Source organism: Gavia stellata, chromosome 19, assembly GCF_030936135.1.
Source record: "Gavia stellata isolate bGavSte3 chromosome 19, bGavSte3.hap2, whole genome shotgun sequence".
In the NCBI taxonomy this organism is placed as follows: domain Eukaryota; kingdom Metazoa; phylum Chordata; class Aves; order Gaviiformes; family Gaviidae; genus Gavia; species Gavia stellata.
The window spans coordinates 16,445,738-16,470,686 of NC_082612.1; the positions used below are offsets into that span (position 1 = coordinate 16,445,738).

At 36.3% G+C, this 24,949-nt stretch overlaps 1 protein-coding gene across 1 annotated transcript in view; it reads right to left on the minus strand.

Moving 5' to 3' along the window:
* The window catches only part of TTC29 (tetratricopeptide repeat domain 29), an 88,972-nt gene that overhangs the window by 56,068 nt on the left and 7,955 nt on the right, over positions 1 to 24,949 (minus strand). The window contains exons 2-4 of the mRNA XM_059826738.1: positions 23,838 to 23,934; positions 19,928 to 20,011; positions 5,473 to 5,696 (exon numbers count right to left, since the gene is read on the minus strand). Coding sequence (XP_059682721.1) covers positions 5,473 to 5,696; positions 19,928 to 20,011; positions 23,838 to 23,934 — 405 coding nt within the window. The remainder of the gene's footprint in view (positions 1 to 5,472; positions 5,697 to 19,927; positions 20,012 to 23,837; positions 23,935 to 24,949) is intronic.

Here is a 24,949-nt window from a genome sequence, read left to right on the forward strand (position 1 = left end):
CACCCCTCCCAATAGTGCTAGGTACACAAGGGGAATATGTTCAATGAAAGTACAATCTATACAAAGATGCTAAGGAAATGGACAGTTTATAATTTTGCCAAGTAAGGATAAAGCTATCTAATGATAATTAGATAAGGCAATTAACTGGTAATAGGGGACGCTAAAGCAGGGCTCCATGCCATTGCAATGAAAACGTACTACAGACATTTTCTAAGAAATGCTGCTTCTGTTGAAGTCAACAGTAGTTCTACAATCGGCTATATTTTGAGAAGGCTTGGCTTCTTTCCCAGGCAGAATCACTTCACTTTTTGTAAGATAATTACAAAAATAACAAACTCCTCCATTGGTCTCTAGAAACTGCTGTGTTTTTTCCTGTGATGCAATATTAAGTAAAGAAGGACAAACCTGCTTCAAAAATAAAAGTGTTCCTTTTCCCATCCCCCCAAAACCAAATGAAACTACGCCTCCTCCAAGCACATATTAAAAGAGGTTTTGGTATGTTTATCCTTTTTCTTTTTTAATGCATAACCTCTTTCCATTTCTTTTCCAAAACAGCATGGGTAATATGGTTATTGCAATGTTTCTAGCTCAGCCTAAGGCGTAAGTGTGAAATCCTACGGAAAAGCTTTCCATTGTAAAATGCTAAACTCTGTTTTCAACCTTAAGTACCTCAGACAAAGAAAGATTTTCCAGTGCAAAACATCAAATACTCTGGCTTTCTTCATATACTTTATGAAAAGTCATCTTTTACAACAACAACAAATGATAACTCATACTGTCAAAAGTATTCTCTACACCAAAGCGAGGAAAAAAGAGCCAAGTTAGCACTTTCTTCTAATTCTGTGTGTCTGATAGTCTCTAGAACAAGGGTCAGCAGCCTGCAGCACATGCACAGATTCATCATTTAGCATGCAGTGTACCACAAAGGTTGCATGGGGTCAGGAACCAGGAGCACATGGAATCTGAGCAAGCCAACAGCTTCCACGTCTTCACTCCTACTCTCCACCAGCTGCCCCAATGATCAACTAATAAGCAGTGTCTTACCCCTCTGAAGGCATGTTCATACCAGAGTATAGGCTCCATGCATTGGCATTGGCACAGTGAACACAGTGACCTGCCCCTATAATGCTGACCACTCAATACATGTTGCAGCCACCGAACCGTGGCATTTTCCCTGGTTTTGCTCCCCTGCTCTGGCAGGGAAGCCAAAAGAGCCAATGGCTGAGACATCTCTCCCTTTAATTGTTCTTGAGCTGTAACTTGCCTTCCATCCCCTTCAACTTGTACAATACAAGTACACCACCTCACTCCAGCAAGCACTGATCATATGAGCTCTTCAAGGCCTTGGCTAGTCCTAAGTAAGGATTCAGTTAGGGTTTAAGCCTACATTTAATATGTAATTCAGATGTAATCTGAAGAGCAACACTTTTCAAGCCCTTCTGTAATAATACTGGGACAGGTGATCTCTACTTTGACAAAAAACAAATTTGGGACACTATCACTGAGAAGCTGGCCTCAGCCTAAAACACACGATTGATGCTTTACAGCTGGTAGGCTCAGTGCTAACTAACTAAATAAAAGTAGCTACACAATACTTACACAAGATGATTCAAAGCAGTGGCTTAGCCGAAAGAGCATACAGACCCAACAAGTAAATTAGCAATGCATTTTAAAACAATAAGACAGACTGTAGCAGCCAAGTAGTGATTTAAAGAATCAGTTACATTCGTACGGTAAACTCTGTGCAAATACCAGCTTCAGGTTTTAATTTAACTTTTAAATATTTTTATCTGAAGAACAGCAACATTGTCATTATAATGAATTGTTCTCCCAGGCATGCATTACACTGGATGCTGTTCAAAAATTCCAAGATACAAGTAAAAGACTTCTTAGTTGGATTTCCTTTGTTCCTACTTCTTCCTCATGACCCACCCAAACACACCAAGATACAGAGTCAAATTTTGCCTTGGTCTTCAACAAAATGGACAAAAAGAATTCTATTTAGTTGGTGCACATCTGTAGGGTATGGTCATGATTTGTTCACAGGGTGTCAGCAGCCAAAGGATATTTAGTTAGCAACCCTCAATGTCAGACAAGGATGGACTGCGGCTTCAAACTCTCCCTCCTGCTAACTTGCAGAACAGTACCAAGCAGAGGCTAGGGAGCTATGGTTCTTCAAAGGGATAGCAACAACAACCTGCCAGCACTGTACTATACCTTTCAAGGACAATTATACCTTTAAGTGAAATTACTCTGAGCAGTACAATCAGGCAGGCAATGGGGCAAGCCATTCCATGGCCTCAAAATATAACTTTCTCTTTGAAAAAAACCCCAACATTTTCATACATGTGCCAAGAAATAATTGTATACTTCAAATGCTGAGCTATATAGATACATTGCTTTGGCATTTATCCTGCATTCTTCTGTAAAATACCCTACAACTATACATATTGAAACAGCTAAACTATCTCCTTTTTTAAGCTACTGAGACCAGAACCAGTAAAAAGAAAGGTTAGTCCATGATAATGTAGGAAGATCAAGGAATAATTACAAACAACTCAATTTTGAAGTCAGAAACATTTACATTATTTGCACGAAAAAGACCAAATAGGAATGCAGTCAAGTAGTGCCAATATTTCTGCTAGCATTTTTGGGATAATGCTGTATCTAGGGCAAAATAACTCTATCAGCTATTTTTCTGAGAAGCTGCAAGGATTAGTGCTAGCTCTCGATTTTTAAATACTTGGGAAGTATTCAAATACAATGCCAATAAGATTAAGTTGGACAGAAAAAATAGATATTTTCTTTGCACGCAGTATAATATTGGTAGTAGCCAATTTAAAACAACAATGACTCCTGTATGATTCAAAGTTCAATCAAAATGTTCCACTAAAAATGAAAACAGAGAGAACATTCACTGGTGTATGTAAAGGTAAACAGTCTGTACAATGTAACGCTAGTAAACAAACCTAGCAGTAAAGAAAATAATTGCTTTTTGATATCAGCCTCCACATTGTGATGGATGGCGCTGATTCTGTTCAAGTGAACAATTTATGTCCAGCATTATAGTGTCCTATAACTACCAACCATCAAAAAAAGAGAAGATTAACATATTCCACCAATAAATATGGAAAGTGAATGAACACCTAGCCTTCTCTATGCACTATGGTAACAACCATAAAACTCTAAACTTAGGAGCAGCAGTTCTAAGTTATGTTCACAATTAAGACAGCAACACTACGATACAAAAACATCGGGTGAGAAAAATTAAGTAACAAATAAGAAAATTGTTCACTGACATAGCCTGTGAAGTTTTGTTTTCCACTTACCACTTCAAGTTCAAAACCAATCCCTTCATGAAGTTTAAATTTCATCAAAAAACTTACAAGTCATGACAATTTTTTTCCCACCCTATAATTTATACCTGTTATCTCTTCTTCAACACAACTGTTAGCCCAGGACAGCATACCTGAGACAAAGAAACTTTCAGCTAGCCTAATATTAGCATCATCAGCCACACTGTGAAACTCTCACAGTTTGCAGCCCCAAATATTACTTTCAGCCTTTTAAGCTTGAACTGTGGCAGCTGAAAAGCAAATGCAGGTCAGCTGCTGTTGTGACTGCTACATCATGGTAAGTTCCAGCCGAGGTGAACTGCCGAACACTTCTTAAATGGTGTCAACTAGAGTTGTCAGGAGATCATAAGCCAGAGCCCCAAGCAATTTGATTAGAATCAGAGAGTAACTGGATTAGCGGAACTACTGAATTAGTATTTGATGAGCTGTATAATTCATATGTTATCTTCACAGTACTACTAGCTCTAACACCTGCAACATGAATTAGCATCCACCCCTTCATGTGCCAGGTGGCTCAAGCCTCACTTAAAACAAACAAGAGATTTGTGCAAAGGTTTGCATTGAAACTGGTGAAAAAATCAAAACTCGATCTAGCAATTTGGTAAAGGTGCTTGGCAACTCTATTGGCACGTTCTTATTATTTTCCTTCTTTCATTTTAACCAACTTTAACATGCAAAGTTGGGTGATACTCTCTCCTAGAGGCAAGATACAATCAGTCAGACAATTGGTGGTATCTTGTCTCTGTGAGAGGTGAGAGACTTACAGAGCCCAGCACACAACAAATGCTGGGTTCAGTGAGAGAAAGGACCCCCGCCTTGCACAGGGGCAGAAACTGCACAGTCAGCAGCACCTTGACTCTCTGGGAGCGTGTTTGCCAACTCTTTTGTCACACATCAGTTTGTAACGCTGAAAAATATCATCAGCTGAAGGAAGGCGAAATGCTCTCCTCAAGCAGCTGCAGGAAGCAGGCCCATCAAGATAAGCCATATCTAGCACTTCTTGAACATCGAAGTGTTGACAGTATGCTTCTGTCAGGGCAGTCTGAGCGCAAAAATTCTCTCTTGTACTCCTGCAAGCTACCGGGTTGCCTATTCAGGTTTTAGTCACACTCCAGACAAATCTGAAGATTCCTTCCAATCATGCACTGGCTAGACTTCCTGCCTAGAATTACAGTGAATTAAATAAAGAAATACAACTTTTGGCTTTCGGAGTAAACATAAAATAAACATTTTAAATGAACATTTTTTTAAGTGCCAAAAGGGTTTTTTTGTTGTTCCATTCTTAAATCAAGTGGTCTGTTTCTAAATTTCAGTCAAAAAGCTTAGGTTCCAGAGTCACAAGCTTTATTGTACATTTTCATATTTGTAATGATCAAAATGCAACTTGAAAGAAGCCAACTATAGTGAAATCAGCTCAGCCATGAAACAGGATTGCAGTTAGAGCTTTATCTGCCTCCATCCCTACAATCATTCCAAAGGAGAAAGACAGAGTAAGTTATGCTACTATTTATAGTAAAAGGAAATGATAAATATGAGTGCTTAGTAAATAGGCAATAGAGAAAATACAGTAATTTGGAGTTATGTCTTCACTAATACCTAGTAATTCACAGGTGGCATGTTACATCTGTGTGCTGCATTTTATTTGACATGTTCACAATCCTTTTTAAGTCAGTCACAAATCCAAACACAGTTAGCAGACAGGGTATTTAATAAAATCAGATTTATAAAACTATTACTGTGTGAAACAGCATTTCACCTATTAAATTTTTCTAATACCAAACCAGCTACTCAAATCGATAGAGAAAGAAAAACAATAAATAATGAAAGTATGAGAAAATAATTGAGATGTTATCAAAGCTGTAAATACATCAAACATTTCTGATGATATAATGCACTCTACATGTTTCGCCCCCCTTTTTTTTTTCTTCACAAAGCCTCTCCCGATATCCGCAGTTCCTAATCATTTCTTCTATAAATACAGCTGAGTTGACTAAGGCTGCAATGTGCTAAGACGCAGTAACGTTTCAAATTCATACATGAAACAATTTGGAAGCTTCCCCCAGGCATTGGCGGCTGCGGCTCCCGCTGCTCTGCTACCCACAGCCCCCCTGTTTACCTGCTCGCTGGGCTGCCTCAGCCCTGGTCAGGAAGCAGTAAAGCTGATCCAGCTTATCAGGCTGCTCCTCCAGGGACTTCTGCTGCCATATGGCTGACCCAGGCCCTGCAGCCTCCCTCAAGGCATTCCACTTCTGTATCAGAGTGAAGAGCTGGGAGAAGGACTCGGGATAACCCTGTCGCAGCATGTCTATGCAGATGTTCTTCTTGTATGAATTCCTGTTACTGGGAATAAGAAAGATAGATTTTAAGCCTTTAAACCTGTATTCTCTTCTCCACCTTACCAAATAAGTACAGATAACTACAACAGCTTTCAAGAGGAGACCTCTGCAGTTCAGTGGTGGGGAAGGGGTATTTTTTCCTCCGCTCAAAAAGCCTTCTGCTAAAATACAATTACGAATGTCATACCCTAGGGAAGGAAATATGGCAATAATGACTAAATACCAATATATATATTGAAAACATGTTAAAAATATACTGGTATTCTTTAGTTGGTATTGGTAAAAAAGACTGACTGATGGGAACCCCCCCTCCATGTTTACATTAGTTCATGAAAACACAATGAACTCTTAGTTTGCTTTAAAACAGTGCACAGGGAAAAATGAGGCACATTCCGCATGTCAAAACAATGTACATGTTAAATAGTTTTGCTGTAGGACATGATGGCTTGGTTTAAAACGTCAAACAAATGCTATGCCAGAAACATAATCATTAGATATTATTTTGCTGCTGTTTAGCATATAACTTCAGCTGGGACTGGTTTACTGATGCAAAAATTTGACAATTTCTCCCTACTTTTAAAATCAAATGATGCAATGACAAATTTATATCCAAGTTATCTCATTCATAAACTCTGATAAAACATACATATCAAGAAGTTGTGTAATCAAATATTCTCAAGACGTACTATATCTTTTGAGGTATTATTTATGGAAATAATAAAAATATTTCTTTTATGTGGAATGAAACAATCACTGTATCCTATCCTGGAAAAAACTATGAGTCCAATGGGAGTGCCTGCAACACTAAAGTACAGATGTAAAGGTCTGCAGGCGTAGTTGTCTTGTGTGAGAAAACAAACCTTTGTCCCAGTAAAATGGCAAGGGCCCAGATGTGTTAATTTTATTTTGCATGTTCCATTAAGTTTCCAAACTGTTTTCAAGACTGTCTTTTTAGATTAAAATCCATTTAACTTCAAATTCTCAGCAGCTTTAAAATAAACATGGAATTCTGAAAACTGAGATTTATAGCGTATGTAATAAATTCAGATGACCTCATGCTAAACAATAGCCAAATGAAACTAATACTTCTAGCCTAAAAAGAGCTACTGCAGTTTTTTAACAATGTTAGTAAGGTAGAAGTGATGTAAAAAACTTCTTAGCTAGATGTCAATGAAACAGACAGTAATGTGAGATGTAAGAAGTAAACAATCTGCATTATTTCATATTTAATATGATTAAAATAAAATCTATTAATTACTACATAGATGCACGTTAATCCTTCACATGTGTATTTTACATTTCAGTTGCAGAACTGAACACAAAAATATTACAAAATCCTGATATGATTTAGACTAGACAGTACTGAGTTTATGTTTAACATATAAATAGATGGTTTTTGAGATTGAAAAGCACACATTGTTCACATAGACAAGGGAAAATATATAACTATTCTGAACCAAAAACCATATGCAACATTTATGTTAGAAAAGTAAGTATCTTTAAGCATTTAAATTTTAATTTGCCAGAATATGCTATATTTGTCATAAATCAGATGCACAGTATATAGCTTAAAAATACTGTAAAGATATTATGCTAATACCGTGCAATGTATTCTTTACTCTCTACATGGAATACTGTCTTTTTTCTGTCTTAAAATTCTAACTAAAAAAATTTGAAGAATATAGGTAAAAAATTCCTACCAACTTCCAAAGGCCTAGGACTGAATCCTACAGTAATATAACTCAGAGCAGTGGAATAACAATCCGCTTAGCAGGCACATATACATGCATGTTTATTTATGTAATGTGATCTATATATCTGTATATGTGTGCATGCATTAAATTGTTAGATGTATTGGAAGTAAACAAGAAAGTACTGCTAAAAGATCTTAACAGTGACTAAACAAAACGTCATTCAGTTAATTTTTAACACTCACTGCATACTCACTGAGCACAGTACCAATAGTCGTATAAATAGAAAAACTGTGTCCATGTAACCTGTTATTTCCTGTAGACTGATGCATTTTACTTGAAGTCAAAGCACATTTTCCCCACAAGACAGCGTAATTAGCAAACCGATAGAGAAAACCAAAACATACAGTAAAATAGGTCACTTTTAAAAATTCACGTCAATATTCTTTTAATAAATCCCATCCCAATTAATAAAGACATTGAAATAATGCTGAAGTAATCATACGATACAGAGCACATTTTTTTCTTAGGCAAAGCTAACTGATTTTAACTCCCAAGCAATGAAGCTATCTGCTGTGTAACCATTCCAATTTCAGAGGCATAAAGATAAAAGTTCTCTCTCGGTTATACTTAAAAATAGAAAATACACAAAGCACAAAATAGTAATACTATTGTTTGCTTAAGTTTCTGCAATATTTAAGCCACAAGTGACTGATCACACACAAACAATAAAATAGGGCTAGGAATGAATGATATTATGGGGATGAACGGTATTCGTCACACCTAAGAGAGCTTGACACTGCATCGAGTTCTGAAATTATTTTGGTTATCAAAGTGGTTCCAGATGAAAATGCCAGTGTCCTTTTTCCAACAAGCAATGCTTTCAAACAGAAGAGCAGTGTGGGTGACAGCAGTAAACTTTTCATGGTGTCTTGAGATAAACTATAAATCCTCAAAGTCCTTTTCATACTGCTTTTTATGTCATGCAGCATGTAAAATGAGAGGTTAAACAGAACATCTGTTTTACATAACTGAAGATTACTTTATTTCTAATATCAGTACCAAAACCTGATACCTAATTAAACATACATGATCTATTTTATAAAATCCAACTGTTAACAGTATGTTTCTACCACATTAATAAACCAGTTGACCCTAAACCTTTTGAACCTTACTACCTGATAAACTGTGATATATTATTAAAGAAGTAAGTTTGTTTTTCTGCACTGTTTCTACTACATTAATAAACCAGTTGACATTAAACCTTTTGAACCTTACTACCTGATAAATTGTGATACACTATTAAAGAAGTTTGTTTTTCTGCACTATGTTTCTACTACATTAATAAACCAGTTGACATTAAACCTTTTGAACCTTACTACCTGATAAATTGTGATACACTATTAAAGAAGTAAGTTTGTTTTTCTGCACTATGTTTCCTACTACATTAATAAACCAGTTGACACTAAACCTTTCGAACCCTACTACGTGATGAATTATGATATATTATTAAAGAAGTAAGTTTGTTTTTCTGCATTGCGTCCACGCTGCTTTTAGGTTTCCTTTGGGCCGTCACGTTACTTCGAGAAGCAGAATGAGAAAGGGCTGGCCTCTCGTTTAGTTGAAGTGGCGCCGTTCAAGAGGTTTAATGGTCTCTGGGGGCATCTACTGGAAATCGGGAAAAGTGCACGCAGGCCACGCTACCCGCGCCGCTCTCGGCACGGCGCGGCACGGCACGGCACGGCGGCAGAACAAAGGAAGGCAGCGGCGCGGATGAAACGCAGGGCGCGCATGGCTGCGAGCAGCGCGCAGGAGAACGGCGGGGCTGCGCTGCGCGGCGCTCCGCCTTGCGCGGCTCAGGAAAGCGCGGTGCCAGCAGCGGGCAAAGGCTGCCGGCGCAGTGCCGCGAGCCGTTCAGCCAGCCCCGTTAGAATGAGCAGACGGCTGGGCAACCTTAGCTGTGCTTAATTTTAAAACTGAGCCGTGATATGACTATAAACCTAAAGGCCTCTCTCCCCTTTGAACGGTGACACGGGCGTGCTAGGAGAAAAAGATTTCAGGTGGATTTTTTAAAAGCAAATTATTTTTTACAGGAAATCTGGAGCATCTAGGTATTTTATGGTTAAAACAAAGAGACCAATTAATCCGGTTTTACTTTAAAGCAGATTTATCTTTTTTTAATCCATGAAATTCAACAGACAAAACCATACTTAACAGAAACACGGACGATGCTGAGAATCCACTGCTCCTCATCTCTGCTGTTACCAAAACCCTGTTGATGTTGCTAGATGTTTGTTTACAGGGGCTGGGGAAAACACTGAAACTAGGTCCACTTCGGGCATCTGGTTGCTATCCTGCATTTGTCCTACATCAGCAGTTGCTGTGATGCAGTATTGTAGGCATGAGGTGCTGAAAAATTCTGTGCGCTTCTGCGTGTGTGTTGTGGGGAGGGGGTGGCATGTGTCAGAAAAATTTCCAGCACCAAAGAGATAACCACCAAAAGTTAAAGTTGCCATTTTAGTGGTATCACGTTACAGATGACGATTTCACGTAGTATAATATCACAGGGGTGGAAGCAGCTATTTATTGAATGTGGATCTGCAAGCTTGAAAAGGCACCGCTATTGTTAACACTGGGCTTTAAGCATACCTGCATAGTGCTACAGGCACTTCATTTTTCTTAAACTATACAGCTACTTACATAAATTTCTTATATGGATTTCTTTTATTATCGTCACTATTCTAAAATGACGTAGAGTCATGCTGAGGAATCACAGAAACCTGACTCTAATCTGCCGTTACCAGTGCAGAAATCAAAAATACTAATCTTCAGAGAGGCTAACGAAATCACACTGTTGTTGCAATCTCAAGGACCTTCCTATGTTATGGTCCTGTACTTTTATAAGACTCGTAAGCAATGCTGGGGGATCAGGACAGTACCCTTCTACATTCCCTTTGACTTAAAATCCTGCACAACAAGGCTATTTGTGTTCTACCCTTTACACTGAAAGAGAGAAAAGAAAAAAGAAATTAAGAGGCCAAGAGGCAGGTACTGGTGTTAGAAATAATCAAAATAGTCAGTATAGCATAATGGAATTATTTATCATGAGCTTAATACTCCATGTCTCCGGTCTGGTGCGGTCAATTACAGACATGAAAAGTAAGTGCAAAAGTCTATTTTCAGATGACAGATTTTTTTTTTATATCAGGGTTCATACCTTTAGATTTTGTAGGATTTAGTTAGTGCTATAGGTTAAAGCCAGTTGCTGATTACAATACAAGTGTACTGCAGCAATCCCATTTTGTAAAGCACAAAATGGCATGGATTAAACAACGATAGTATATAAAATATTAAAGTGTACTTCCAGTGTAAAATAATTACTCTACCAATTATTATAATGTTTAAAAACTGTATTCAAATAGGTTTCATCCACTTGGGATTTCCTTCTGCAGTTGGCAAGTCAATGACTGATATAAATGCCTTAGATAAGGATCACAAAATTACGAAAAAATAATCACGATATTTTTTCTTAAGTTTATTTAAACAAATACATTTTACTTCCCCCCCATTTCCTGTCTATAGAACTACAAGAAAATTAAAATTACATCAAGTATGTGAATACTTAGCTACTTTTGTGTTTAACCTATATGCAGACAAACACAGCATAAACAGGGAGACACCAGAATTTCCTCGCTAAAATTTGAAAAATATATGCATTAAGTGAAAACTTAATACTATACAAAAAACTAAAAAGCCAAGCATGCTGTAAGAGTGTATAACTTCAGGCTGCTCTGCCTAAGAATCGAAAGAGGAATTATTATTTAGTTATAGCTGGACAGCCAAAAACCGTAACAGTTTTGCAACACCGTTAGTGACCCACATCTAAAATACAGTTAAAGCTTCTGCAGGGCATTGTTGAAGACAAAAAGCACCTATGCAAATACTTGGTCAATATGGAAGCTGAAGATTTGACTATCGCATTCAGCGATGCTAAGATCCAGGTTACAGTGGTATAAAACCATGTACTCACACTGTTGAAATCTACATTGTCATGGGTCTGGGCTGCAATCCAGCGAAGTTAGGTACATAGCTGACTTGAAAATATACCTGGGTCCGCTGAGTATCTGCGTTCAGTGTGAAAACTTCCATATATAAGTACTTTGGTGAGTCAAACCCTCAGCTGGTTGAGGTCGTCAGCACATTTTCACCACATACTGCTACTGATACAAAGCTATTTAACTGAATCAGGGCACAGCCCTCTTTAATCCTAGTTTAAAGACTGTCCATTTAAATACTTTTCTTTTAATGAAATATTTACTGGATGGTAATATGTTAAATTGTAGACTATAGTAATCTCATTAAAGAAAGGTATGAAAGTACAGTAAATGCCATTAAGTAGTAACAGACAGCTTAAACATCAGAATGTTTGATTACTAAGGCTGAGAATTAAATTATTTTGGGGTGGGGTGCATGTTTTTTAATTCCAAATTATAAAGCTGAAATAGCTAACGTCCTAATACAAAAAGAATAAAATCTACCAAACCTCCAAATGTTATAAAAAGAATTCACTACTCTAAATAGTAAATAAAAAATATTGCCTGACAATTTGTACATATCATGAGAAGGAAGAACATCTACTTGAAATTGACTTTTGTACCAATTCAGATTTTTTTAAATAAGAAAAGGTTTATGGAGCTGCATATTCAGAACTATTAATAGAAAGATGAAAATAAAGTATGTCAGAAAATAAATATATAGGTACTTTATACCATATATATAGGTACAATAACTTTCAGCATAAGTAATGCAGTATTTTTCATCTACTACCTCACAGTCTCCGACTGTTGTCAAACCACACTTTAACCTAAATCATGCAATCAAAGGTGGATGCATAACCTGTCAGTAGGATCCCGCAAAGAACACATATATTGAACTCGCTTCCTTTTGTTCAAAGCTACACTGCCACTCTAACACTACACAAAATGAAAAATTAATCAATTATAAACATCAAAAGATGACACAGAAAAAGTATTTTAAAATGAATGTAAGCACTGTAATAATTAAAATACCTCATTAACCCAGAAAAACGGAAATACAAATTTAACAATGAACTTTTGGAACATTCTGTCCCTAAACATAAATGCAAAGAAAGCACTAAAAATAAAAGTGCTACCCTTATAAAAACGTTCTTCATAACAAGAGCACACACAGCTGTGATTGTCTCAAGCATAATCAGAAAAAAACATTATCTTCATTCATCTTTCTGCTTTTCTTTCTAAATTAATTTTGTTCATTAACAAAAAGTAATTCCAACCATATTTTATGGGCTATTATTTATCAAAATGAAGTATTTCTCAACTTTCCCCTTTTATTTCAGAGATGACCTAATGGACTGAAAGCCAGAAACTTCTGAGTTTGGAACCCTTTCCATTTGACTTGCATGATACTGGAGAAGTCTTTAAATTTCTCTGCTGATTTCTTTCACAGCGTGCAAAATTATCTTTAGAAAAAGATAATCATAATTATTTACTCTCTGTATCTTCTCAAGCTGATGCTATGAATTATCATAAAACCCTATACAAGGCTATGCATTTATTATACTATTGCTATGAACAATTCCCAGAGTATTTTTGCTTTTGTTTATGATATCTCATTCAAGTCCCCAACAGAACTTACTCAGTAGTCTAAGGACAAATAGACCACACAGAGATTAAGAGGAAAAGAAAAGAGAGGATTTTACACAATTCAGAAGGATTCACTGTGAGAATTATTAGGAAGTCATGATTGTACTGAGGCAAATTAGACTGTCTTTCTTTATTTCAGACTCTTTTTGTGTGTTAGAGATGCTTCACCTTTATGGAGTGTTTTAAAAATAGAAGTCAGTTGTGTATTGCTTTGACATTATCTTCAGTACTAAATATTGTTGAACTATTGAGAAATGAAAGCACTAGAAAACCGTAAGACCAAACTTAGTAAAAACAACAAGTTACATAAAAAAAGAAAAACTTCAGCTCACTGTGTTCTTCTTTATTAAAGTATGTCATGTATTTTATCTTTGCAAGAGTTTGATGAGTTTTTGCAAGTAAAATTCTGTTTCCTCTATACTTGCTAATAGTCATGAGAATCTGTAGTTTGCACCTTCCCATTAAAAATGTATTGTATTTTTTGAAATTATTCACCCCGCCTTTTATCCAGATCATGTCTTTGAAAGGAGGAAGTAGATAATAAATGGAATAATTCATGATTTCCCATTAAATATGAAACTTTCTTTTGCAGAGTTTAGAAAATGAAGTTCTACATAATGTACAGAAGTTGATTAGAACTTTTTTTAACCTTTTCAAGAAAAACCTTTCACATTACACAAATGCACAGAGAAGTTTCTTTAGGAGAAGCAAACCATTCACTTCCCACACAGCTCTGCTCTTTAGATCACTGCCTAATTACACTAAATAATATGTTTATCAGGCCCGAAATTCACAGAGATTATTCATTTGACCAAAAAGAATGCTTGCCTCTAAGTACTAAAATCTCTTTTTGAAAGTTGTTTAATAAACATTGAATCCTGGTCATGGCAAGCAAAATTGTTAGGAATTATTCAGACAGAAAAAAATACATATTTAAATGATATTGTGAAAGAAATTTAAAATTTATCATGTAGCTCAATAAGTAACTTGTGCCATCTCCCTTTCCACAAGCATCACATCAGCAGGGAGTTTGGGATAGAGTGCCTTAATTTAAAATTTCTTTTACTATGAAAGGATACATTTCTTTGGTTCCAATTTACCCTTTTCCATAGTTTTTAGTATTTAAAAGTGAAGAAATAACCTCATAAAATGTAAATGAGTTGGCACAACATTCCACCAGTTCTCAACCAGAGTAATGTGAACAAAGAGGGTCATAAGGTGCTCACAGGTCATATCCAAAGACTGACATCAGCAAGAACAGCAAAATCTTGCTAGGACTTGAATATGAAAGGGAAAGAACAGTTTACTACTTTCTCCTTTTGCTGCTATGTCCTCCTTTAGCTGCCTTGAGCTCTCCTCTCTCCCTCTGTCTTCATAGTGTTATACACAGAAGAAATGGAAGCAGCTCAAATCAGTGCATCACTAGAACCAGGTACTGTGCAGTCAAGGACTGAAATACCAGAGAAAAGCAGAATCTGCACCTACACATTATCTGTCTGTGTCTGAAATTACCTTTTGCAAGCTTTCTAGTAATAGCCGTTGCCCCTCCTCCTTCCTTGCCTTAACCCCACACTAGCAAGGTATTTTTCCTAACCCTTATTCTTGGCAGTGCCCCATCCCCGTCCCTTGAGAGCCTCACTCCGTAACACAAATCCACCTTACAGCACAAAATTCTCAAGCCTAAATGATGCATGTTCAAACGGGGAAGCCCCAGCAGAGATTTCAGGTTGTGAAAAAGAGAACAGGGCAATATGATAGGCTGTCAATGAAAAAAGGTCCCAATCTATTTGTTGAGTAAAAAATTTCATAGGTCATCTCTGAAGTCACCTTACTAATCTATTTGGTAGAGGTGACAGCTACTAAAGACTCTGGATTAATCAAAAACCCAATCACCTGTTTGTATTCAGCTTCCTTAAAGAACTGGTCCATCAACACAAAAGACTAGAATAAGGACAAACAGAAAAACAGTACCAAACCTCTCATGATTTAAATAACTTATAAACAGAGGACAAGATCAGAAGAAGCCCAGTCTAATAGTAGGGCTTCCTAGTCCGTCATGGCTATGATGAAAATAAAGAATAAAACAACCTTCAAGCTAGGCCTTCTCCTCTCCATCAGCCCACAAACCCCATTCTTCTCCCTCAGCGGACTCTCCAGATCATCCTGGCCTCTAATCAGGTGAGGAAGTTTCTTCCTCTTTAGTCTTGGAGGACAGATGGGGTTGAATATTCAGAGACCAACTGGTAGAAGAAGTAAGGATGTAGGAAAGAAATCTTTTATTTCCACAAACTTATCTTGAGCACTAACACTCAATCCCTCATTATATTTTCTGACATGTATTTTCCTTAACTTTTTCTTTTTTTCCTTTTTTCCAAGACTTCTACCTGATCCTTTTTACAGCTTTCAAAATTCAATAGTTCTCCAGTGTGGGATTCAGCTGTAAATGTACATGTCTGCATCTGAGCTGGTGACCCTAAGCTCTCTTTGTAAGCATTGGAGAGAAATAGGTACCTCAAAAGTATAATTCACCTTATTCTAAAGCAGTTTTCTGAATCCTAGGAAATGGGGCTCAACTAATCAAATTACTTATTCTTAATTATTTCCATTGATTATATTCCAGTTTTCAGTATACAATCTGCAAAGTAGTTTAATGACTGATCTTCCCAGTATTAGCTGAGATGGCTGGCAATTGCTCTGGGGGGTCACAGCCCGTCTGAGAACGAAAGCCTTTGCATTTTTTTGCTCCAGATAATCTTGAAGTGGACCAGCCTTCTAGTGAATTCTAAGCAGAACAATCCACTATATCTCAAAAACATCTGATCCAATGCATATGAGATAAACTTGTCTCCTGCCTGAAAAAGTCGTATGAGAGCATGTCTTTACTGACACAAACTTATCAAGGCAAGCTTTCCATAACACACTGATCTACCATTCACAAGACAGAAAACACGAATACAAATTTTCTGCATATCTAGGTCAGCCCATACCATCTCTGTATAATAATTTAGATGTCGTCTGACTACCAATGAGTCTTGAGTGAGGACACTAGAACTCCATCATCCAATTCACAGAAATACATCTAGTAAAATTGCTAATGTAGTATATTTTTGTTACTACTAAGCAAAGCTGTTCCTCTCATCAAAAAGATTTCAAAGTCTCTCTTTCTAGTCTTTAACTCTTTTTTGATGATATGGTCGTCTTTAGACAATTCTAATTTGTACGAAGAGAGGAGAACTGTTACTTGATCTTTCTGGCCCTGACAAAAAGATCAGGAAACAGGAATGACAATATCAAATTCTGGTCCGTTCTAGGCTCCAAACTAATTTGAAGATTCAACCCTGGAATCAATCTCTTGATGGAAAATGCCTTACTTCACAGTTAATCATGAACTTTTTGACTCTTAGATCAGCCATAAGGACAATTTTTAACTTTTATTGCAACCTGATTTTGAGCCATTAATGATTTGGTGAGTCAAGACCAAGAACAGAAAGTATCAGGGAAGGCACACTGAAGGCCAGTGGAGCCAGCCAGCCTCCTTATAAGCTTACAGAAGCCTAATCCTGTGGCAAGAAAGCAGTCACATTCTGCATTAATGGGAACCTTTACTTTTTTTTCTCTTTCCAGCTCCTTATACCTCATTCACTTCTTATTTCAAGTTCAAGTCTTAGAGAAGGAAAAAAACCAAAATCAATGAAAAAAACAAAGCACTATCCTGTTTTAATATAATTAAAGTACTGTCTTTCTTAAGCACTTTTTTATTCCTCTTCTATCATATCATCCTGAGACAAAAAATTATTACAATAAAAAAAAGAAAAGCATCTCCTCATTTTTCCACAGAAAAATGAGATTATAACATAAGCACACTTAATGGAATTCTTCTCATTTGCTGAAGTTTGAAACAGAGTACAATACTGTATAATAGAAGGATAACTGTAACCTTTTTTTTCCTTAAATTATGAAGAAACTAGCTTATCTTAATTTTAAAGAATGTTGTGAAGGATACAATTTTAGGCAACAGCTTAAAGAATGTTGCTGTTTCCAGAAATGTGATGCTACCTATACATTCCTTTGTTTAGGAGGTAATAAATTTGTTATCTGCCTAACACGCACCAAAAAAAATAAAGGGTGTTTAATATTAAGCAGGAGTGTGGCTACAATAATTTGTCTTGACAAAATAATGGCTGACTTACTAAGTTAACCTCCATATTAAACAAAAGTACAGGTGGCAAAAGAAAGATATCCTGTCCTTTTATAAAGAAGTGCAATAATCTACTTCTGGAATGGAAACTATTTAAAAAACTACCCAGCATATCATAAGCCATTTCTCACACTTTTTAAAATAAAAATGTCTGTTGTCTGCTGAGACATACAGAGCATAACATTGATTTCAGTACGATCATTTACAGATAGCATTGCCTTACTTTATAAATTTGTTTAAAATTACAGTTGATGCCTTTAGGTTTTTATAACTAGATTAGCCTAGTACTAGTATAACTGTATAGCTGCTAGTTTGTTACCATTTGTTTGCTCTCAAATGATTGTATCAGGTTTATGGAATAGAATTGCTAAATTACATACTATAGAAATTTTGTAACTGTGGAGCTATTACCTAAAGCTAAAATTCTGAGAATCATTAAATACACATAACATGAACGTAATCTCTTAGAAGATATACTTAAAAAATCTCCATAGAAATAAATCAGAATGCATATGATATTTCAGTTTAATCTTCTAAGAGGCTTTGATAACTTTGAAAAAGAGCATGGCACAAAAAGGTAAGGAAACACCCCACTTTGTGTAGGTATTGCAGAACAGATGATAAAATTCTTACTTTTTTGTGGATTTCCTTGCTGGTTTCCTTTTCCAGAACCTCCAGACTCAGGGTTTGGATATAAAAAGAAAAATCGTATAGGAGGGTTTTTTGGTTTTTGGTGGGTTTTTTTGTTTGTGGTTTTTTTTTTTTTTTTAATAGCAGTAAAAGGCTGACCTGATCAAATCAGAGCTGTAAAATGCACTTTGAAGCTCCAAGGCCTTCCTAAAATAGCAGTGACTCCCTGTGTAATCACAGAGAGAACACTTCTGTCCCTAGCTTGATGTGCGTACTGTGGAAATCCACTGGGGCTAAAGACTGAAACAGCTCACTGGGAAGGCAGGTCAGTCTGCAACGATTGTTGTAGTGTAATGACTACAGCAGCACTGCACAGCCGGTACGGAACTGGGGTGACAATAAGTGAATGTATTTACTTCTGTGCTTGCTCCCTGAGGTCTGATACTTCTACCCCCCTCACAGAGGAACTACGCTACCCTTAACTCGGGGGACAGGACCTCTGTCAACATAGCATTTGCTCGGGAAGGATCTGTTCCTTATGTTGGCCCAGCTCATGCAGAATATGACCGAGTCACAGACCAATCTTAGCTTCCTTCTCTTTAAGCAGGGAATATTTAAGCCAGCTATGACACCTAGCACTATTAGTGTGACAGCATGATGAAAGGTAACTGTCCCACATCAACCACGTGTACTCACAGAGCAGTAACATGGCGGTTCCCACTGCCTCACCTAACTCTCCTGTCACTGTCAGGCTGCTCTCTCCCACAGACTATGACCATGATAACAGTCACTCCTACAGAAACAAAACAATAAATTAAACTTTGCAAACCCTAGGATGATATATTAAGAAGGTCCTGCCCAATCCCATCATCAAACTAATCTTTAGTTCGTCGTCTTTGAACCTAGTCTTAATTCAAATAAAAAGAAGTGGGGTAGGAGTTTGCTTTAAACAGATTGCACTCCTAGATCATCAGACCAGATACATTACAATCTTTGTATTGACAGTCAGAACACTTACTAGCTTTATCATGTTACCAGTGTAAAAATAAAGGCGAATCGGACATGTGTCACAGGAAAGGAAAGTGTGTCTGCTGGCTGAGTATTATATGGTTTGGTTGTAGGACACTGCTAAAGCTATTACCCCTCAACTCAGATTTGGTAATTTTCTAGATTTTAATTTGAAAGTTTTCAGGGAAGGTTTGCAGGTACATTCTTAGGCTAGCAAGAAGAGAAGAGGCATGTTTTGCAAGCAACTAGCTGGTCGAACTCCTGTCTGATTGATAGAATGTTTTTACGCTGCAAGGGTGATCTTGCAATATTAAATGTTAAGGGGCCTAGAGCCCCTGTATATGCATCTTTTTATTATTTAAATATTGAAATAAAGAAATCATCTCACTGAAGCAACCAGCAATTCAGATTTCTTAGAATTCTTTCATTAATTTTGATGGTGCTGAACCCCAGGTCTGTTAAAAGACTCCAGAAGAATAAGTCAGTCGTAGTGTCTTGTAAATTCTAAATGTAAATACCTCAGCTGTAAGAAATCAAAAGTTATCTACATTTCTTTCATTCACTGGGTTTTTAAATAACTAATAGTGTATTAAATGCTTCACTGCAGAAGTCAGCACGTGGGCTTGGCTAAATAATAATTCAAAATTACAAGAATGTGTGTCAGTATACTAAGCTTCTACCCCAGAGGAGATACTTCACGGAAGCTCAGGGGAAAGAAAAAAAAAAAAAGCAGCACAATTTCAAATATAATTACTGACACAATCTTAACAATAATGTTACAAATGTGATATAATACTTTGGTAAATATACAAATTAGTAAAACCAAGGAGTTAAATGCTTTGATATATTTAAGATCAGGAGAAATGAACCATCATTATTTAATATCAACTTCAATTTTTAAATGCCAAGTTCCACTAAAAAGGGTAGGGCCTAGGGAACTTTAAATTTAAATGATTATGATGACTAGAAACGAAGGAAACAATAAACTTACGGATGTTAAAATGCCTTAAAAAAGTCAACTTACGCAGCAGCTTCTTGTTTTGACAACCCTTTGATATTCTTCGCCAAATAATCATCTATGCCATCTTTGTCTTTGATCAAATGAATCCTAAATTTAAATGAAAAAAATTAAAAGAAACACCGTGAGGTGCTAACATAGACTTCTGCAGCATGTATAATATATTAGCATTACCAAGTAGAGCTAAATACTGAAATATTGAAAAAGTAATATATCAGACATTCTATAAACACATACAAATATGTTTTTAATTTTTTGGTCTGTAGCTATTTCAAATCTTTATTCCTGAAAGAAAACAGAGTTGGTATTAGCTTTCAAGGAGCTGGTTATCTGATATTTCTGTCTAAACTAGAAGAAACTGTGTATTAGCTAAATCAATAATAATTGATTAAGCTATCCATATTTAAACTGTTTTCTAAACCAGAACCATTACATTTTTGCATTATCAGTATGGACCAGAGTGGTTCAATCTGTTTTGTTTAACTTTGTCAAAATTAAAAAAAAGAAAATCAACAAAAAAATCCCAAACCCAACTCAAAATGTTTTCCTTAGCTCAATGCAGACTTTTAATACTGCTCTCAGTGTTCCACAGTTTGAGCAGCATATTGCAAAAGGTGGTCCACTAAGGGGATAATCCAAAGGGCATTAAAATAAGCAGCAAATTTCAGAATGCATGGTTCTAATTTTAAAACTTGACCTGTACATCATTTCAACTTTCACTTGAGCCATCATCTCTTTGTGTCTCCCCCTGATACACAAGAGATGCCTTGAATTTTAGAGGATAATATGCACTTACTGACCATAGTGTATTTAAATAGATTCTGATATCCCAACAGTACAGGATATTATCTTTATAAAAGTAATGTGAATTTATTTTTATTCTTCTTTAAAAGACCATAAAGATTGTCTGGTTAATCACTCAAAGATAAAAGAAATTCAACATTAGTGTTCCACATAAATCTATTACTTTCTTCTTTCTCTGTCTGTATTACACTGCTGTCTTTCATTACAGGGATGAGAGTAAATTCTTTTCATAATGTTAGCTAATATAAGCGTCATGCTCCTTATTGCTCTGAGAATACCAAAGGCACTTCATGAAGTTCATTTAAATGAAAACAAAACAGCTAAGCAATGTAGAGATATTTTGACATGTCTGTATTTAAAACAATGTAATAGTGAAAACTTCCGGCACAAATAGGGCATTTAAATTTGTTCCAGAATTTACTACTACTGAGCTGCACCAACAGAGGCTTATGCTTTCAAGCTGCACATAACACAATACATATGAGTTGCTGCTGACCATGCAAAATGTACATCTTATGGATATTGCCATAAAAATTCCGTTATAATAAATATCAAAATTTAATCAATATAAAAGTTTTCACACTGAAAGAGTCACAATTTAGGAAGATACATAATGTCATTAGGATAATGAAAATAAGGTAATTATTGTGTATTTTAAACTGATGTAAAACGTATTTCAAGATACAATAGGTTTATGTGAGGTAATAGAAAAATTGAAAAATAGTATCTCTGGGTAATTAAATGTGAAGTATTCAGCAGACAACACAAAAAACCCTGGCTGACCTTTGTACTTTAATACAGCAAAAATGAGCTTTCTACATATTAGTAGCATATAGAGAACACACCAGATGGGGGTGGGTGTGTGCGTGTCCAAACCCCCAAACTGAAACAGTCAGCTACAACAAGCAAATTCCTAGGCATTACTATCAGCTTGCTGCAATTTATTCTACACTGCAGTGAAAAATCATATCAAACTGGAACAAAGGAAAGCCTGATGCCCTCTCATTATCTTCTCAAAGGTATTTTAATAAAAAACAATCAGGGGAAAAGCCCCTAGAATCATATACAATTTAAAATGTCACCTGCCTTATAGTCAAGGTATAAATTTCTGAGTTCTGATTGGTAACACCCTCTAACTTAAAGACAACTACAGCCAAGGGGAAAAAACCAAAAGCAACAACTTGCAAACCAATTCGTGTTTATATAAGTTCTGCAATACCCTGTATTGGAATGATACAACTGCAAACACGGTCATCCATCATAAAGAATTTAAGTTACTAAAAATAATAAATACTTATCTCATCCTGGCTGTTATTATCAATGATGTTAATGTAACAATAACAGGGAAAGACAGGCAGATGATACATAGGAAAGAATAAACAGTAGAAAATTCCATCAACTCAAATAAACATTATTTAAAATGGCTTGTTATATGCAACGAGAATGAAAACCGGTAAAAGTAATTAATGTGAAGGACTGAGACTGTGACTTGGAATGGACATTGTTTCTTAATAGAGAAATGAGGTGAGGATGGCATTGGCTAAGAGGCAGTTTCTTTTCTTCCAGAAGTTGTCAATTGCTTTTTCCAAACCATTTTAGCCTTATTTCTCCAGTGTTTCCAGGATGACCCACTGTATTTTATAAATAGTTTATTAAAAAGTCTGCTTCACCTGTAAATTGGCTCCTATTTATTTTTAAATCACTCACTTACTAAAGACAAATATATTTTAATCCAATGGACACCTATCCCAGAGTTAACATTTTACACCATGCATTCCTATAACTATTTCTGTTACCAGTCTACATAGCAAAAAAACAGGTACTGATTTTTTTCTGGAAATAAACTTCATGATAAATACACCTGGCTTTTTAATCAAAGTAGAGAACACAGTTGCATAAAGGACCAAACTGATTCTCACATAACTTTCTACCCCCACTCTCTATTCTGTTAGCTCAGACTCCAGTTTTCTCAAAATTTCCTAGCAAAGAAAAATGGCAGAGCTTGTCTTGCTCTAATCACTAGGCATCTACAGCATGGTCTAGACCATTACAGAATCACACATTTCTTTTCTGCAAATAGGAGGCACAACTTCTACAGGACTGCTGCAGAATGATCTTTTTGAACATGAAACTCCCCAAGAAAAGGGAAGAAACAAGCCTCCTACGTCTGGGGTGAGCTCTCCAGCAATGTAGTTACTGAAAAAAGTGATGGCTGCAGAACATGGCTCTAGCCATAAAAGATTTAAAAAAAAAAAAAAAAAAAAAATCTCCTGCACATCCTTATTCTATCAATGTGTGAGAGGACACCTATCAGTATGAGCCCCCCAGAAAGACTGGGCCCAAGGATACTGCTTTTAGACATGGACATGCAGCTGCTGAACTCTGAGATGCCCCAGACCTTTCAGCCAAAGGCTAGGATTGCGGGGGGAAAAAAAAAGTAAAAAAAAAAGGGAAAAAAAGAAAAAAAAAAGAAGAGGAAGAAGAAGAAAATAACCACAATTCTTTCTGAAATGGGGGCAATTCCAGGAAAAAGAGCATAGTGGGGCAGAGTAGTAACTGAGAGACCAGTACTCAGTGAGGGAGACAAAAATGTATGGATACAAGTAACTAAGAGGAGAAACGAATGCAATGGAAGGGAAAGCCATGTAGGCATGTGCAAGAAGAAGATGGTTTGAAAGTGTTAGGACACTGTTGTTAACTTTTTCAGTTATTAAGTACAGGATAAAGTTTTTCAAGCCAGTTTTATTCATTATATTTTGAGAGATGTGAAACCTGTGTTGTGCCTGAATGAAAAAAAAAAATTGTTTTTTCATCCAAATAAATACATTTTCAATGACCTACATTCGTATCAATGCTAAATGGAAATAACTTCCTATGGCTCTTGGAGTGGTTTTGAAAAATTAGGATGAAATATCTACCTTAAACAGAACACATTTCCTAGTTTGTTTTTTTTCCCTTTTAATTATGAACCTTTCCTAAGAGAGAATTTCCTTGCTTCTGATTTTTGCAGCTTTAAATATTGCAAAAAAGCAAACATAATTTGTCACCTTGGCATAGCTGATTGAAGCTATTCACTGTAAAAATGATAGTCTGACAGAAAAGAGGTACATACCTTGCAAAGTCTAATGAGGGGCAACCAGTCTGCTCTATGAACCTGGGATGCTCCCCTGGGCTTTGTAGGATTGCTTGAGGCAACACATTCATTTTAACTAAAACAAACAAACAAAACCTACAGTTACTTGAAACAATGTCTTCACAGTGATGCAGTTTCTTACCCTTCTTGTGCTGCTTCCCAGTCAACTCTCTTTTATTTCCAGTGCGTTATGTGTAAAACTGGACTCCAGTTCCACACAAATCTTTTCAGGCCTCAGCATTACTTCAGTAGGACATAATGCATAGGAATGGTCATGATCTTAGTTTCAATGGTTTTCTCTCTTTCACTGGAGTGCTTTTGATTTGCACAGGGACAATTGATTCAGGAACCTTATTTGCATGTGATTCCCTATGCTTCCTCAAGCTATCTAGGTCCAAGTATTCATATATTTTAAGCTAACACATAAGGTGGAGAAATGATTGAACATGCAGTATGCAATGCAACAACAGACACTGCATTAATGTTCAAAATAACACATAATCGTAATAGTAACAATCCTTTGAATATAAAATGTAAGTTATGTTATACTTACAACACAGGGTTTTACTTAAAACAAAAGCCGAAAGCCCCACAGTTATGTAGAATCGTCTAGCTCGTCATTTTGAAGTACATAAATGCTAATAGGACTTTTTTGTCATACCGAGCTACTGTGTTTTTTCCCCAAGTATTCAGCCTACACTTCCTACCATTAAAGTTTCAGCTGCCAGTTCCTTCATTTTGCATGTCTGTGATCTGAGGACGTTAGCAGCAGGAGCACCCTTACTTTTAAATTTGGTTTAATGTAGGTATTGCATGCCCTGCTGGTAGGCCTCAAGGCACAAACTTTTAATAGGGATGGGAAAACAGAATATAATAGGAGGGGGGGAAGAATTTAACTGTTTGCTACATTTAGTGAAAAGAAATTTATTTTACGGGAAATAAATATTAGATATGAATCAACTTGATACTGAATGATCAGCATCAGACTAGCAGATATTTTACATATTAGCCTTTCTGGGATCAAAAGCCATTTCATTGATGCAATATTTTGCTACAATTACAGTGAAGTAATTTTTTAAATTGTATTACTT